Below are 19,353 nucleotides of genomic sequence, written 5' to 3' on the forward strand. Positions count from 1 at the left end.
ATTACCTCATTGTTGTTATCACACACATTGATGGAATTCCCTTTTTCAAACTGTTTGAAAAGAACATTATTTAAGCTAAAGTCTATCAGAAAAAACATTTATATCTCTATAAGATAAAGATAAAATTTGCATACATTTTACCCTCATCAAATTCCACTTATTAAAATACAATGTAAATATTATTGTATCAATCACGAGTATCAAAAATATTAGTAGGACAGTATGTTTGTATCACATGAATTCAAAAGAATATATGAATATGTGATTTTTAGATAAATAATAACAACAACAATAATATATTCAGTGAAATTATACAGGTAAAGTCTGATATGGGTAGAGTGTATGTATACATTACCACTACCTCGTGAAGGTAGATGTAGCAGCACAACAAGTACTATTGTTCACTCTGGCCTAGGCTCGCACGACTTTAAAATGTGTCATTAGTCGGTAAGGATTACTTAATTATATACCCAACATCTCTCACGTGTTTTTGTTGATGTGAGACTTCTTATCATAAGCTAGGGTGTCATATACATCTCATTTATAGAATGCACATCTTCCTTAAGGTTTGCCCCACCGCAAGAGATTTGGTCAGACTTAGAACCAAGGTTTATCCCGTCTTAGCGAAATTTGCCCAAATTCAATTGAACTTGTGACGCACATCAACAAGGCTCACACATGAGTGACTTTGATAACATTTGTAAAAATCAGCCCGCTAGTGATATTGTTCGCCCTCGACCTAGGCCCGCAAAACTTTAAAACGTGTCAGTAATTGGTAAGGTCTGCTTACTTATATGCCCAACATCTCTCATTATTTTTACAGATGTGAGACTTTTTTCTTAAGCATGGGGGTCACATAAAAATTGTTTTCAAAAGACCAACGATTCGAGAGCAACAATTGAAGAAGAAGAAAAAGTGTAAAAAATATAGTAACTAACAAAGGAAGCAACACAAAGCCCATGAGAAAAGAACAAGAACAAGTAAATAGTGTAATAGTACATGAAACAACAAGTGATGATAGGTATCATAAGCAAGAATAGTACGACTGGTACAATGAAAAACACAAACAAGTCTAAAACCTTGAAACGCAAAAATAACCTCCCTACTATCTATTAACTTTCTACCTTGGTAGGCGATTTACATACCCTCATATCTAAGGGCATGTCCTCAGTAAGCTAAAGATGTGTCGTGTCCTAGTCACCTTTCTCCGATATTTTTTTGGTCTATATATACCTCATACCGGCCCCACAAATCCAATCTCTCGTACCTTTTTATTTAGGCATCATACATTTTTTTTTCACATGTCCAAATCATCTCAGTTTTTATTTCATTATATTGTCCATCACAAAGGTCACTAACATTGTATCCCAAATATCTTCATTCATAATCTTATCACTCCTAATATACCCACACATCTCTCTCAAGATCCTCATTTTTGCCACTCGAATCTTATGATCACGAGTGTTCTTAATTGACCAACATTCCGCCCCATACAAAAAGGTGGACTAACCGTTTTATAAAGCTTACCTTTTAGTTTTGGTAATATTTTCTTATCACATAAGATATGTCGGTTGCAAGTCTCATCTTCATCCACGTCGTACGATGTGCGGCATCATCATCGATCTCTCCATTCCATTAGATCTAAGACCTCTGATACTCAAATCTTTCACTCTTGAAGGCAACTTAAGTATCAAGTTTCACGTCTATCTCATGATTCTCAACATCGAATTTACACTCCAAAAATTATAATTTGATCCTACTCAACATGAACCCTATATACTTCATAGCATGTCTTCACCTTTCCAATCTATCGTTGGTTGTGAGACTTCGTCGTGAGTCTAATAGAATAAAACAATGTCATTTGCAAATAACATACACCAAGGCACATCATCTTGAATATATAATGTGTCAATTTATCCATCACGAAAGAAAATAGAAACATACTCAACATTGATCCCTTGTGTAATCACATATCGATCGAAATATGTTATGAGTCTCCTCTCATAGTTCTTACTTGAGTATTGAATCTATGATACTTGTCCTTTAATCGTCCTAATATAAGTCATTGGAACACCTTTAAACTCCAAACACTGCCAAAGGACTTCTCGCGGGACTTTATCGTAGACTTTTTCAAGATAAGTGAGCACCATATGTAAGTCTCTTTTCCTCTCTTTATATTTCTCCATCAATATCTGCGCAAGTGAGTGACTTCAATAGTTGAATGCCCTGACATGAATACAAACTGATTTTTGAAAAGATTTCGAGATAGATAAATTGATGTAAAATTATGAATATCATAGTTTAGTTAAGGCTTGATCAACATAATTTCGATATTTACATTATGTGAGGTGACATAATCTACTCAAATAATCAAATTGATTGACTATGAGGTATCAAAAATCTATTTCAAACACAAGTTAAAGCATAAATGCAAGAGTTAAAAACTATAATGTAGGCAAAAACTATAATGTAAGAATTATTTATTTTTGAATGTTTGATTTGTTATAAAAAATATATTACAGACTGTATATTTTTAATAAATTAGAAATATATTATAATTACTATATGATAGTCTGTTTTGTCATTAGTAGTTTTATTTTATTCATTAGTTATTACTAATAATAACAACATTGCTATTCCATATTCTATCACAAAATAAGATACTAGTAAGTATATTTTTTTCATCACTTATACAAACATTAGAAAAATGGAGTCAAAACATTGTACATCTCATGTGAAAAGAAAAAAAAAATCAAACATAACCTCAACAATGTTAAAATTTCAGTAGAATTATTTCCCCACTACTATAAATCAAAGGTTGTATTTAATAAATAAATCAATCATTTTTTAATTAAAAAATTATGATAAAGTGACAAGTGATTATCCATCACTAATCACTTGTCTCACACTCGAATCATAAATATGATTTTTTAATCATCGTATTTATCTTTTAAAGTATGAATGTAAATTATGAACTAATTAAAATTAAATATATAAAAACAAATACACACATATAAGGGTGTTAAATGGATGTGGTCAATAAATAGACATGTTATTTGTACAAATGTTGTTTAGGAAATAAGTTATAATAATAATAATAATAAATAATAATAATAATAATAATGTAAAATTCATATACCATGAAAACATTATTCACTTATTCCTCATAATGTTTGATTACACCCGGCTAAGATAAATTGAACTAAAATGTTAAAAGAAAAAATAAGTAATAATTTAAATCGTACAATTATTAGCTAGTTTTAACTTTTTTTATTTGTTTTATTTATAACTTTGCAGCACTAAATAAAAGATATTTTATTTCTTTATTTAAAAATATATATTTAGATTAAAAGATAATTTAATTATTTTACAGATTAAAATGAATTGAACTAATAGATAATTCACTCACATTCTTGTGTACTAATTTTTTACTTAGTGAATATCAAATAATTTTAAAATTTTTTTTAAGAAATATTTTATTTTTATTAGTCGGCAGCGCGTGGAATCACGCATATGGAATATTGGGAATTAATTAGTAGTAGTAGTGGTGCGCGGGTCCTACAACGTGAAAATTGAGATTTGTTTTTGAGCTTTGGATTTTGCGGCTTTCTCTGTTTGTAATATTTGTCTGCAGAGAGTCTGCACACACATTTTTTTTTTGTTTTTTCATACGGATTTTATTAAATTTTGGAGTTCCGACTAAATTTAAATTATGTACTATAAGTTACTAAGAATTATTAGAATTTTTTTAGCAATCCTTGATACACATATTTATTAAAATAATAAGAAAACAAAATATAATAAACTTCATATCTCAAACGACAAGAACATCATGTGCATGAAATTCATAAAAAAATTAACATTTTTTTGAAATATATTTTCAATAATAAATAGTAACATTAATATTATTTTTAAAAATATTTTATTTTGAAATATAAATAAATCTGACTTCACTATTTTTACTATGTAGCGATATTGCGCCTTGTTTTTATTTGTTTGAATTATTTTTTGTGTTAGAGTAAAGATTAATAAACTACTCAGTTGGTTACGTATTGAAAGCTTTGATTCCATCCTAGCGAAAATGTGAACAAATTTATTTCCTTCTCTAAAACTATGTCGAACAATTAAATTCATCAACTTAATCAACAAGTATATACATTAATTACTAACAAAATTAGAATTTAACTTAAATCAACAAGCATGTACATTAATTACTAACAAAATTGATAGATAAAACGTGAATATTATAATAATTGAAATACCTTTTCAAAGTCAATTATATCTTCATAAGTAAAAAATATGTACAACAGTCATTTCAAAACTTTAATAACTGATTTTGAGCTCAACAATCCGTGGTTATATGTAAAAAAAATCTTCTATAATTCAATTACCATTGGAGTCTCTATTAACACAACAAATTCCTCTATTATTGTCTTTATGGCTGAAAGTTCTATATATCAATGATGGAGTGACGAAATTTTTAATAAGTAATTTTTTTTGTCTGAATCTTGTTTATGATATTATATTTGTTAACAAAATATTTTACTTTCAAATTGTATAATTTGAATTTAATCGATCAACTAATAAAACAATAAAAAAAATATTATATGACCAAAAAAGTAGTAAAAATGAAATTATATAATAATCTATAAAAATGAAACAAGCCTTCTCCTTCCCTCTTTGTATGAATACGTGTATCACTGTTACGGTGATAATGATGTTTTTTTTTTCAAACTTCCTTCTAAAATAGTGGAATTTTAAAATATACCTTAACAAATAATAATAATATAACATCAGTAAGAATCTATTTGAATTGATTGTCTTATAAATCAAAAGATAAGTCATAATCCAAATAGGTTCCAAGAGAAACTATCTTACTTTCAACATGTTAAGTAAATCTTAATTTCATATGATATTTATGAGCATATATTCATGTATGCGTAAACGGGTTGTATCATTATTATCAAGTTAAAATGGAAAATAAAAAGGGATACTTACATAAATATACTATATTAAAAAAATATTTACTATTTGTAGCAATAATATTTTTTTTTACTTGATCACTTTTAATATATTTATAATACAATTTTAATACGTATTACAAAGAACAATTTATTATTCACATATAATACAAATTTTATTGATGGATTATACATTTATCACACATTTTAATACACTAATAAAATAATGTGTCAATTTCTTACTAAACAAACATAATCTATTTAAGAAAAATAGTTATAATACATATACATTGCATATATAATTCAATTTTAATACATATTACAGATTTAACATAGTATTGATGTGTATTGCTATAAGTGGTAATAAATAAAAAATATCGCTAAAATTAGTAATTATTTATTAAAAGGTACTCATCTAAGTAATTTTTTCAAATAAAGATAACTTAGTAATTCTTAAAACATGCACATTTTAAATGGCATAAAAATAATAATGTATGAATAACTTTTAATTTCAGTAAAAGAAGAAGCATATTGCATGAAATTCAATTATTTTTTTTTATGACAAGGGAAACTCGCAGCCGCTACGCTTTGGGTGCACACAGGGTAAAACTTCCACTCCTATGCAATAGCTCGCAAAAAATTCAAATATTTTTTATATAAATCAAAATAACAATTTTTTCTGAAATTACTGTGCACGAGATGATTCTCCAGTTTTTTTGGCATGTACTTGCATTATTCATCGATGTTGTAATGATGAGTAAATAGTAAATGTTGTCGTAACTGTAATATCTTTGTAGTCCACTCTCAATGTTACATATTCAAATTTAATTGAATAACAAGGAAAAATGTCATAAAAAATTATAATAATGGAACCCATTCCATCATTTGTTTTCTCTCCTATACAAATACACAATACAAAATAACAAACTTTTAAAATATCTTTCAGCGGACATTTCACATTAAAAACGTGAGCACAATTTTTTCTTATTATGAAATTATATTGCATTAGATGAATCTCCAACCTTTTCATATGCACATATATTCATCATCATAGATTGACAAATAAGTGTAAATATTGCAATAACAGTAATATTTTTATAAAACCAATTTTAGTCTCAATGCGGAGAAGTTGATATACAGTAGCCAATTCTAAATTTTTATAAATAACCTTGAGCTTCATAACTAGGTGTACGATAATCATTTTCGATAATCATATACTTTCTCCGTTTCTTTTTATATATCATTACTTTTTATAAATAGTTGATTCATAATATTTGTCATTTCATAAAATCAATGCATAAATTACCATATTCTTCCTATTATACCCTTGATAGAGTCAGAGGCGAATCTAGAATTTCAAGAAGACGGGTGCATCATTGTCAGGGGCGGTTCTGTCCCTTTAAGAGAAAAGGCAACTAATTTAGGTTTTCAAATTTGAGGGGCCTTATTTATTTTAGCAATAATAAATATAGGTTTTTCATAAGAAAAATATTAAATACATTTGCTAAATAAATAAATTTTATTATAAGAAAAAGTTTTAAAAAGGCTGAATGCAGAAACTCTTTTGTGAATAAAATAAAATGCAAGGTTGTGAAAATGCAAAATCTGGGAATTGATCCCTCAACCTCAAAGTGGAAAACTAACACTCAAACCAGTGAACCATCTAGTTGTTTGTGTTCATGGGTTCCTTCAGTTGCTATTTGATATATTTTAAAAATTATACAAGTAATACATCGAGTTTTGTCGGATGACCACGGGTTCAGGTGACCCATTTTTTAAGCTTAAATTCGCCCCTGGATAGAGTAGTTAATTAGTCTTAAAAATATTTACTTTGACCAACCTAGAAAAAACTAATAAGTAATTGATATTCATTGGAGTACTTCATACATTGATTAATTACTCTCTCCATTTTTTATTCTTTAAAATCTTATTTCGAAAAAAGAAATATCAACAAACAAATCAAAAATAAAAGATGAAAAAAAAAAAAAAATCTTGAAAGTTGAAGCTTTAACAATTTTTTTAAAATTTTAGATCAATTGGTGAAAAATTTGGCTTAAAAAAAAACTCAAAAATTTAAATAGTCATTCAAATGCATTTTAATTTTCGAATACTAGCATATTAATAATTTATTGAAAAGTTGACTTAAGAAAACATTAATTAAATAATGATAGAAGAATAAAATTACTTAATTTCTTAATGCACAAATGCAATCTAATAAGGTGATATATAAAAAAGAACGGGAGAATAGTTCAATTGGTATTAAAATCTTTAACATTACCATCAATTCTTTCCTTTGTTGTCTTTATTGTTTAAAATTTTTGTGCATATAAAAAATTATTTGACTCCTAAGAGTATGAAATCATATTTCTTAAAAAAATACTTACAAAATTGAAACATAACATCTCCTTCCCCTCCATATAAATACGCCGTGCATCTCAGCTGCGGCGGGAAACGCCACTCTCCCTTAATCCGCCGTTTTATCGAACCCTAGAAACCCAAATTCCAGTTTCAATTCAGTTAAAAATCTATCCTTTTCGACGGAATCGGAGAGAAAAATCAAATTGATTTGGTTTTGTGTGTGTTTTTGCTCAATTCCATGGCGTTTCCGTTAACTGATTCAACTCTTTCACCCAATGAAGATACGAAAGCTAAGCAGTTGTTGGAAGAGGAGGAACGAAATCAGCAGGTGGATGAAGAGGATGATGATCGAGAGAGAGTTACTCCTTTGAGATATGTCCCATTGTGCGATGTGTACTCCGCTACTTCCCCTTACGTGGGTGCAAGTGGGTCGAAAAAAGTTAAAGCTGCTCGCAAAATCCTCCCACATTTGGAGACCGACGATCACCCCAAGCATTCGCAAACGCAGCACATTTCTTCAATGTCTGGAAGGGAACTCCCTATTATTCACTTCTACACTCGCCGTCGCAAGAGGAAACGACATGAACCTTCTTTTTACGACTCGTTAATCTCTCGATCGGTGAAATTAGCTAATTGCAACGGTGACAGTGAAAATGGGGTAGATGACGGTGAAGGAAATGAAGTGGGTGTAAAATTTAAGGAGAATCAGAGGAGAAAGGAGCGTTATTCAAAGCTTTTTGCTCCGCAGATGAAATTAGGGAATTTCTCCAATGGAATTATAGAAGACGAGGGAAAAGATGATGAAATGGTTATAAAGAACAAGCAGAAGCGAAAAGTGGGCAATTCAAATCAAGTTCCTCACCCGAAAAAATTAGCGAATATCTTCAATGGAAATAGAGAAGAAGAGAGTGAAGACAAGGAAAATCTTATAAGGAGTAGGGATAAGCAGAAGAGGAGCGTCGGAGATTTGAAACTAGTTTCTCACTCTGTCAAATTAGCCAATTTTCCCAAGGGAAACAGAGTAGAAGAGGGGGAAACTGAGGATGGAGAAGAGGAAGTGGTTATAAAGAATAAGGAGAAGGTGGAAAATTTAGAAGTAGTGAAATTGTGTGTCGAGAGTGAGCGGGACGACCAGGGAGAAGATGATGGAGTAGTGGTTGTGAAACATATTAAGAAGGAGAAGAAGAGGAGTAAGGTAGTTAATTCAGAGCTGGAAAATTTGAGGGTAGAAGCTAATGTAATTAGTCTGTTCGATGAGTCTTGTTCGAGAGGAACTCGAAATAGTGCTGGTAAAAATAAAATCGACACCAATCATGGTAACAATTCCAAAGAATTTAACTCAATGGGTAACATGAAGGAACAAAAAGAAAATTGTATTTTGGGGAATAGCTTGAATAACAAAAGCTTAAGGTCAATTCGGACCAAGAAATGGGTTTGGTACATTTTTTTTCCCTGCTCAATTTCGTGTTTTGTATATGTGTGTTATCATGAATAGAAGTGTTTTTTTGTGTGTATTACAGGCTGAGTTTTGAAGGAGTTGATCCCAAGAAATTTATTGGGCTACAATGTAAGGTGTGAAATGATCAAACTTGGAATAATTAGAATTTTACTACGTACCTTTGTTATTATCAGTTTAAACAACTAATTGAGGAGTCTTATGTCATAGGCGTATTGGCCATTAGATGCTGTTTGGTACACTGGTCGCATAATTGGGTACAACTCAGAGACTGAACGACATCATGTAATTGATTTTCTGGTTCCTTTTTATATAAATTATGTTTGATCTTTTGATGGTCGAGTGTATGAAACATGTTCCGTGTTCGAGTCTATTGCAGGTGAAATATGTAGATGGGGATGAAGAAGATCTGCTTTTATCAAATGAAAGGATCAAGTTTTCTGTTACACTTGAGGAAATGAATCGTCTGAAGTTGAGACCACGCGATACGAGTCCTGAAACTGATGTAATCGGTGTTGATGAGATGATTGTATTAGCTGCTAGTTTGGTTGATTGTGAAGCTCTTGAGCCCGGAGATATTATATGGGCCAAGCTGACTGGTAAATTATGGCTTCCCTTTTCTACTTCTGACTATTCATCAGGTCTGATTTGTAACTATGACATCCACTCGTGGTTATACACAAATTAGTTAGCAGCCGGAGCTCTCAAAGAAGAATCAATAACAAAGATACAATCTTTTTACCAACTTAATTTTGCATGATTGTTTACTTCCTGGGACAAAATGTGAGATCAAAATCTCTCAAATGTAGCAACTATCTGGTTTTTCATTGATTTTATTTGTCAATACAGGTCATGCCATGTGGCCTGCCATTGTTCTAGATGAATCTCGTGCTGGTGGGTGTAAAGGTCTAAACAAAGGTTCAGGGGAAAAATCAGTTCTTGTGCAGTTTTTTGGCACCCATGATTTTGCTAGGTGTGTTAATTGGAAGTTTATTGTGGATCTAATTGGAGTTCTATTTACCATTTAAGCAGCAATATGCTCAGCTTTTCCTTGTGGGCTTATGAAACTTTGTTATTGGATTTCAGGGTCAAGTTAAAGCAAGTTATCTCTTTCTTAAGAGGGCTTCTTTCTTCCTTTCACCTCAAGTGCAAAAAGCCAAAATTTATTCAAAGTTTGGAGGAAGCAAAAATGTGAGCCTTGTCGATCTGAATTCATTTTTTTGTATCATTCTTTGTTACATCACTGAGATAAAATGTTTCTCATATCCTATTTTAGTAGTTTTCCCTCTTTCAGGCCTTTTGCTAGATTTTGTTGATCTTTCCCATATTATGACTGTCCATACTTGAATTGGGGAAAAACTTGTAGAAATAATTCTCTCAATACATAGACTGTATTCCTTTCCAGTGAAAGCTTTGATGATTATAGCTGTGGTAGCACTGGTTGTAATTTTTGCATTGTCTGATCCTTTTTTTTTTTATGACCGTGGTGTCCCGTGTCCAGGCCAACTTTTGCGCACCTCGACTAATTCCATGGGATACTTCCCACCTCCCCCCGACAACAAGTATGAGGTAACTTTGTCCAGTTAGGCTACCAAGGCTAGGACAGATTGGAAGAATCACCTAGTGTTTTTTGTCTCCGGTAGGATTTGAACATGCGACCTCATGGCTCCGAACCACTTCATTAACCACTGGTCCACACCCTTGGGTGCCATTTTTTTATCCTTCTTTCTCACACGCATTGAATTTTATGGGCCCAGTATACACTATTCAGCATGATCTTAGATCTTAAGGTATCTAATTGGTACATGGATAGTATTATTCTTTAAATAAAGTGAAGCCAAATAATTGAATATGCTTCTCGCTAGAATAGTTAGGTGTGAGTATAGGATTTTGGTCTTAGTTCAACCTTGATCTCAGCTCAACATAGCAACCCAAAACAAGAAACAAACAACAACATACCCAGTATAAACCCACAAATGGGGTTTGGGGAGGGTAGGATATACACAACCTTACCTCTACTTTTGTAGGATAGAGAGACGTTTCCGATAGATCCCTGACTCAAGAGCTCAACATAGCAACCCACTTGTACCAATTTTCAGATGCGTGTGTTATATAATTTCCTTCTGTCCTTAAGAATGTATTAGAATTCCAGTCAAAACATTGCATCGTACTTGGAAAAACAAAATGTAATAGCACCTACACTTTTGGTGTTCTATTCTGGATTCCTTAAAAAATTAAGATTCCCTAGGCCCAATGTCATACATTTCTGATGACTATGATGGTTTACTGAAATCATCCCCAGGTTCACTGAAGTGGCAGTTTGTGGTAGGGTAGCTTGCTGCTATATCAATTTCCTGCAGGCCTTTGGCCTTTTTGGTTCTTCAACTTTGGACTGCTGCTCTTTTGATAAACCAGGCAGTGCAACTGCTTGCACCTTACGAATTTTGTTTTTAACAATTCTTCGTAAAAAAATTATTTGACCTTAAAATTACACCCTCCCGAGTATCCCTATTTAATCAGTACCCTGGGAAGAAAGATTCTTTCCTGTTTGTTGAACACATTATTATTTGTTTCCATCTCCTTAAGTTCTCCTGCAAAGTAGATATGTTACACCCATTCAGACCCAAAATCTACTCTAGAATCATTATTTTCCACAGCTTATGGAGTTCAAGGGTTCCTTTTGTCCTTCATGAAGCATGCTGTCTTATAAATCAAAGTTGTGATTGAAGTTTAGAGATTTGTTCTGCCTTTTCCTTTCTTCTGGTTGCAAAGAAGTTTCCTTTTACCTTCCCAGCTGAGGCACAAACACTAGGTGCTTTCTTCCCATTTGTTCAAGCTTTGATTAACAATGTTACCCAGTTCTTCTGCTGGTGGGGATAACAAGTACCTCGTGGAATTAGTCAAGCTTTCGACAAGCTGGCTCGTACACCACAGTTAGTTTTTGATCAAGAATCCCCTTTTCCCTGTATATATGGTGATGCTGCTTTTATGTGTGGTTGTGTATTTCGGCGTGTTCTGACCTAATATTATCATGGTTGCTATGTTTGTACCGATTTCATACTTCTAACTTTCTTGATCAGGTATCTCTCTGAACAAAAGCTTTCAAAGGGGATGCTGTGGTTGCAGAATAGTATCAATGCAGATAATAATACTGAAATCGAAGAAAATGAAGGCAGTTCTGATTCAGGGGATGAGGGGTTGAGGAGAAAGCTTGAAGAAGTCAGAAGTTGTCCATTTGAATTGGGGGACTTGAAAATAGTTAGCCTTGGTATTTTCTTTTTTCAAATCTAAGATAAATACTGATTAGAGAGCAAAAAGAATGCATAATATTCTATTGAAACACCAAAGTGCTGTGGCCTTCATTTTTTTTTGTCTGTTTTGACGAGTAACATTCCCTATTCTCATAACTTAAGTTGATGTTCTCTGCTCACTTAATGAATAACTGTGATATATCAATTCTTCAATGTGCAAATGTCTTATTCAGGAAAAATAGTAGAAGATTCGGAGCTCTTTCGAGATGAGGAATTTATCTGGCCAGAAGGTTATACTGCTGTGAGGAAGTTGCCATCAGTAACAGGTAACTGTTCTCCATTTCTGCTGTGCCTTTGTTTGAATTTAGTGGTATAAAATTGATCATTTCTTCTACTCCCTAATTGAGCCAGATCCCGGTGTACGTGTATCATATAAGATGGAGGTACTGAGAGATCCTGATTTCAGGACACGACCTTTATTTAGAGTTACATTGGATAGTCAAGAACAGGTATTCTGCAATTCAATGATGTCAAGTGAAGTTTTTATTTTTCTGTATTCTGCAATTCGATGATGCCGAATCAAGTTCTTATTTTTCTCTTTAGTTACTTCGGTTGCTCACCTGTATGCTATATACTCCTTTGATTATAATTCAGTTTTTGAATGCTGTAAAGTTCCGTGGTCTCTTATCTGACTATATTATCTCACGTTTAATATTATAGCTCACTTTTAAAACAGTGGGTTCCTTGTTCAGATTGTGGATATCCTTTCATGAAAAACTTATGCTCCATAGCTTTTGAGAGGAACTGTTCTTTTTCACTTTTTGCCCAGAAATATTGTGTTAAACAAACTAGTGCTTGTGATCTTTAAGCATTGGACAAAGGTTATCCTTGGATGTAATAAAGAACTAACTAAACTATTGAAGCTCATTAAGATTTTCAGTTAGATGGAAATGACACAACAACAACTTACTTACCAAATGGTTGTGGAGATACAATTTGGAAGATCAAGCTCTATGGAAGGAACTCATTCAACACAAGTATGGTGAAGAAGGTCAATGGGGTTCAGAGGAAGTGACAGAAACATATGGTGTGGGAGTATGGAGGACTATAAGAAACCTATGGCTGGCTTTCAAAGACAATGTAAGCATAAAGGTTGGCCGAGGGAATAAGGCTTTGTTTTGGAAAGAAGACTGGACTGGTCAAGGGTCCTTGGAAAATTTATTTCCTGGGCTGTTTTCCATTTGCATGAATCCTGATTGCAAAATACAAGAGGTTTGATCTCCACAAGGATGGAATTTGCTTTTTAGGAGATTTCTTAATGACTGGGAAATAGAGTGAGTATCAGATATGCTAGCTTTGATTGGAGATTTTCCTGGCACAAATCTGGAAATAGATAAATTGCTATGGAGGCATCTCAGAGAATAGAATGTATAAAAAGGATCTAGCCACAATTGCAGGGAAGAAATCAGGGCCATGGAGTGCTATATGGAAGAGTGTAGCCCCTTCTAAGGTGAAGTGTTTCACTTGGTTGGTAACCAATAGAGCTTGCCTGGCACATGATAAACTTCAGGAGAGGGGAAGAATTATTGCCTCAAGATGTTATCTTTGTAAAGAGGCTCTGGAAACCAACAATCACCTGATCCTCCACTGCAAAGTAACAACACAAATATGGGCTCTATTCACCAATTAGCTAGTCTAAATTGGATTATGCCAGAACATACAACATACCTACTAAGTTGTTGGGTCAAAAGGGGAGGTAGCACGAGCCAGAGGAGGTGGTGGAGAACAGTACTTGCTAGTACCTGCTAGTACCTGCTTGTATCTGGTGGATCGTTTCGAAGGAGAGAAATCAGAGAATTTTTGTAGGGAAAGAATGCACTATAGAGAAGATTAAGTGGAAAGTAATCACCACTTTAGGTTTTTGGTGTAAAGAAATGAACATAGAAGAAGAAATTCAACTAGTGGATTTCATAAGAGCTTTGTATGTAGTCCTGTTTTTTTTTGTTGTTTCTATGTATCTAACACTTTTGGAGGTGGCCAACATAGCCCTTAATGCCGAGGAATACAAAATTACCAGTTTAAAAAAAGAAGAGGGTAAATCAAAACTACTTATAAAAGAAAAGGTAATTAAGAAACCAAACAAAAGTTTTCAAGGTGGTCATAAAACTAGATAAATTGCATTGAACTATGATATGCTCATTATGTTGAAACTATTTTTGTGTGATAAGATGGATATCTGAAGAGCAAAATAGGGTCAACCACGCTCTAAGATGAAGTAAAGGAATGCGCACAAGCTGGCTCGAACGCCATGGTGATAAAAAAATGATTAAGGTGACAAAAAAATGTTTACAAGTGATGTATCAAAAAATAGAGAATTCACGAAGAATATGATTCTCTGTGAAAGACACCCCAAAATTTACACAAACTAGATTCTCACCGGTGCACTAATAAGAAATAATAGACAAGAACATATTACCTCAATTATAAAACTAGTAATTACTGCATTTCAAGCGGTTATAAAAATAGATAAATGAATTTTTTAAAGTTCTCTTTATAATTTTAATTCTATAAATTGTATAAATTGTGATACATTATGTTTTTTTTTTTGGTTAGCTCTAACATTTCTCATATAATTTGTTTCACAAAAGAAAAATCTTGAAAGAAAAAAATGATATTAAGACTATATCAATATTATACATAATAACTTTACATATACAATCACTCGGTGACATAGTTTTTTTGTTTTTGTTGTATAAGTAACAAATATCAATAATAAAGATACATATGGCAATGTTTTGTTGATTATACATAAAATTATGAAGCCTTTTTCTTGGATAAATTAGTTAATGTTTAAATCACCATATACATTTCTGTAGCCACCATGTGTTGTTGTACTTCTTCATTGAATCATCATCAATAATTTACAACAAAATTATTCATTTACTTCTCCATTACTAAAAGGAAAAAAAAAGGAAATTTTACTCTCTTTAATCAAATTCATATATAATCTAAGATTATAAAAACAATCTTATAATGGATAAACTTCAATCAAAATGTCAAGAGGGAATGAAGAGGAATAAATGTCACGAAACATTATTTTCTAGTAAAGGGAATTTAAATAAGAGAAAGTAAGATAGGACAAATTTAATTTGAAATCTTATCGCAAAACGTGGCGATAAAAGAGGAATTTTTATTTTATTTTTTGACACCAGAGATATGTCACATCATCTTACCAAACCTTATTCATATATACACAACATTCATACATATATTGATCTTTGTATCTTTCAATATTTCTAGTATTTATTTTAGATGAAAGAGAATTAAAAAATTAAACCATCAACGATGAACAAGAAAATGGAAGGAAGTTTAAAAAGTGAAAAAAGAAAATTAAGACACAAATTCAAATCTTTCATATTAGGTAAATAAGGAGAGGAACTTTGTACACACTCTTTTTTGTTTTATATACATCCGACACATTTCCATCTTTCCTTTTTTTCTCTACTTTCCTTATCTTTATTAGTTATAATCATAACAAAAACTCATTTTTCGTTAACAAATAAAGATAGAGATGTAGTAGGTCTTGAAAAAAGTGAGATTATTATGTTTTGACCAGATGGAAAAAATTGAGCACCTGAGCAACATCCCATATATGAAATAAGACATTTCTAAATTAAAGTTATCCCGTCAAGGATTTATCTCCCAAACTTACTTTTAAGTTTTATAGGATAAAGATCAGGAATATTAAAAAAGGGAATTCGAGAAACTGGGAAGAAAATTTGAGAAAAGAAGAAGTGGAAGAAAATGGAATTCGGTTTGAAATTTAAAAGAAAGGAAATGGGCGGCGTTGTAGTGATATATGGAACCCCTTTTCAAAAGGTTATAAATGGTACCTAATAATGAGGAAAGAGATTAATATTAAAAATTATATTAGGCAAAATTTAAGAAAAACAAATTTAGAACTACATGAAATTAGATAAATAGATGGAAGTTAATGCAAAAATCTAGTAAATTAGATAAATAGCAATCCTAGCCTCGGATAGTGCTATCTTACCGGGTTAAAATCCTTCTTTTATATAGATACATAGATAGATTATTCTCTACCCTTTCAAAAGCTCCTTTATCTCTCTTTCTAGATGTCTAGCTTAACAATGCCTTCTTGACATCGTTGGCATCACACATTGCAATCCAAATTATCTAGAGATTTTCCACAATGTAAAGGTGATGATGCATTGTTGCACCCACACTCTTACACATAAAATATCAAATAAGTTATGTAATCCTCAAATTTTAATTGTCGGAATCATTGTCCTTGTTGGCAACCAACTTAAGAAACACACCTTTCTTGGAACCTTGGAGTCCAAATCGGTGGATGGGGAAAGGCCGACATACTAGGAACTTTATTTATGGAGAAATCCTTAGTCTTGAAATTCCAGTATTCGACTACTTCCCAGTTTTAAAAGTTTCTTCTGAATCTGAAGTCTTGTTGGATCTCTTTCATGTAAAATCTGAACTACCCGTCGTACTGTAGCCAAATCTAGCATTGATTCTATAGATGTGTGAAACTTATAAAACAAAAGATGTTAGGAGATGTGAATCTCAATATGCATGTACTCTACCTTAAAAGTAATGCTACGACTAAACTCTTTCCACCATTTCAAAATTTTCCTCCACAGTTTGCTCGCGAAGGGAAGTGTGATATTTTAGTCCTCCAACCCCTTTCCATAATCTATGTTGCTCGGACTCCCCAAAAATATTGTTGCACCCATGTATGATCCTCCAAAATGCACTACTTTTGGAGGATCTGACATTCACACCGTCAAAGTTTTTGAAGAGTCCGAGCAACATAGATCACAATCCCATATTTTTCTTTTATCACCTAGATCGTGATGTTCTATTCAAATCACGACATCCCTTTTCTTGATGGGTTCTTGTTAATAACCCAAAGAACTTTCACCTTCACACTATCCAACTCTTTGGGGTCGTAATAGTCTCCCATGAACCAACTGCAACTTCTAGGCACTGTATATCGACTTTTGTAGATAGTTTCTTTGAAGTCCTTCTAATTTACCTTTAACAAATTGCCGGTACTTGTAACCTAAAGAATGTGGCAATTTGACAACAATGCGCTCTTAAGTCTTGATTAGTACTCCATTCCTCCTTTTGATTAGTAATATTGTCTATGGCTGCAAGATACAAGTAAATAGTTTTTTACAATTTCCATGAGTTCTCAGGTTCAAATCCCAGCGGAGGAAAAAACACTACGTGAGTGCTTTTCACAACACCTGTCAGTCTGATGTATTTCTTGTTGTGAGACTATGAACAAGACAATTTGTTCTTGCAAAACATCTGAGGCCTTTTTTGGTTAATTTCTATGGCATGCCTCTTCGGGTTTGACTTGGGTGTGCAAAGTGTCTCAGCTTGAACTTTGGAAGACTATTACCAGCTAAATTGTAGAAGTCGCTACCTTTCATCACCCTTATTTGAAATATTGGTTTGTGAAATGTTGAACCTCTGATGAATTGTCGAGTATCTACGCTGTCGTATATCAACTTCTTGGCTCTGATGTGTTCTGCTCTTTATCCTAATAGGGGTTAATTTGACACATTAGTGTCTAGTTCATAAAAAAAATATGGTCTCTACCGCATCAGCTTGTTACCATTTTCCCTCTTTAATTTGACACATTAGTGTCTAGTTAACAATTTATGGTCTCTACCGCAATCTTGGAAAACCTAGTCGATCTGTTTTCTAATTAGCTGGCAGTTTTTGCTATCGAATAGACATTAATTTTATCCCATTGATGTTCAGAGAAGTGCTAATGTTAGTCATTGTGGTGCACTTGTTTTGCAGTTTAAGGGATCTTCACCATCTGCTTGCTGGAATAAAGTTTACAAACGGATGAGGAAGACGCAAGTTGACAATTTTGATGAATCAATATCTAGCCGTGAAAGTGAAAGGACCTTTGGATCAGGTTCTCATATGTTTGGCTTTTCTCATCCTGAAATTTCGAAACTTATAAAGGTATTATTAGTTTTCTTCTGTTCAACTTTTTCTTTATGGAGGTTCTGTTCTTTCAATTTCTGTTCACCATCTATTGAAAATCTGAGCATGTTTTATATTATTAAGGACCATTGACTTTGCAGTTGTCTTAGTATAGTCTTATTTTTCTTTGTATACGATTTAAGTGATTATATTATCTTCTGGGTTGTTTCCTCATTCAACACTTTGAAACCAAATCGTATCAAGCGATATGCTTGATAAGATGAGACAGACATTATATAAACAAATAAGACCATTAAAATGCACTCTATCTTCAAGTGAAGCTGAATATGGTGGATAGCATTAATTGACAAATGTTATGCCATATAACTATAATAGAATGTATTAAGAGAACAGACTATCCCATTATCTTGTCGCAATGGAAGGCAGCAGATTCTTGTTATGCCTTCGATGATGCATAAATCAAATATAAGTCTATCTTGAATATTCAGAGTTTTTCTTAAATGTGTCTTTTATGTATGGAGCACAATCTTTATTTAACCGACCTCAACTTGTTTAGGATTGAGGTCTAGTTAATTGATTGGTAAATAACTACCACGTGTCTGCTTATGTACATACTTTTCTCTTCAGACTTTTGACCATATGCTTTTTATTTGGCAGTTACATATTTGATTCCATTTTTTTGTGTGGAAAATCACAGTTTTTCTAGTAGCGAAATATGAACGGGAAGTAAACATGGTGGTAAAATACAAGTTGGTACAGTTTTAGGGGAAGAAGTGGTTTGAGATGAGAAAATGCAATTTTTTTCTAGTGCCTGTATGACATAGTGCAACCTTCCCAAAATGTTGGGTCATGTGTTGGTTCACTGCTTTGTTTGGTGTATGCTTATCTTATGTAGTTTAGAACCAAGGGTATGACTGGTTCATTCATAATTGTTTGTTTCTATATTTGTTGAAAATACTTATTCCTTGCTCATTTAGGTCTTACTTTCACAAACTTAAGAGCTATGTATTGTTTCAGTTGAACATGCTTTATGAGGTTGTTTCTGCAGGTGTTGACAAACATATATTTCTCATTGGAGCAATTTTTTTAAGATGTATTATATTATAGGCTTAAGTCATCTTTGACCCCTTAAAGTTATCCGCATAATTTACTTAGACACTTTAACTAGGACTTGTACCTATTGAACACCTAAATTGTTCAAAATGTGTCTATTAAACACAAAATGTTGATGTGGCAAAATAAGTGTATATCACTGCTACTAAGCGCGTGAATATCTTCTGATTTTTATTTTTTATTTATTTTTAGATTAGTTGGTACCTATTTT

General features: G+C 32.4%; 1 protein-coding gene across 3 annotated transcripts in view; it reads left to right on the forward strand.

Moving 5' to 3' along the window:
• The first annotated feature begins 7,364 nt into the window (after positions 1-7,364).
• Positions 7,365-19,353, forward strand: part of LOC125852910 (histone-lysine N-methyltransferase ATX2-like) — a 44,182-nt gene continuing 32,193 nt past the window's right edge. For all 3 annotated transcript variants that reach the window (XR_007445085.1, XR_007445086.1, XM_049532592.1), the window contains exons 1-10: positions 7,365-8,756; positions 8,840-8,891; positions 8,986-9,060; positions 9,155-9,374; positions 9,625-9,748; positions 9,862-9,966; positions 11,856-12,043; positions 12,260-12,352; positions 12,438-12,535; positions 17,877-18,047. Coding sequence is in view for 1 of the 3 variants with exons in the window: in XM_049532592.1 (XP_049388549.1) it covers positions 7,558-8,756; positions 8,840-8,891; positions 8,986-9,060; positions 9,155-9,374; positions 9,625-9,748; positions 9,862-9,966; positions 11,856-12,043; positions 12,260-12,352; positions 12,438-12,535; positions 17,877-18,047 (2,325 nt within the window). In the remaining 2 variants the exon portion in view is untranslated. The remainder of the gene's footprint in view (positions 8,757-8,839; positions 8,892-8,985; positions 9,061-9,154; positions 9,375-9,624; positions 9,749-9,861; positions 9,967-11,855; positions 12,044-12,259; positions 12,353-12,437; positions 12,536-17,876; positions 18,048-19,353) is intronic.

Source organism: Solanum stenotomum, unplaced genomic scaffold (assembly GCF_019186545.1).
Source record: "Solanum stenotomum isolate F172 unplaced genomic scaffold, ASM1918654v1 scaffold6733, whole genome shotgun sequence".
Taxonomy (NCBI): Eukaryota; Viridiplantae; Streptophyta; class Magnoliopsida; order Solanales; family Solanaceae; genus Solanum; species Solanum stenotomum.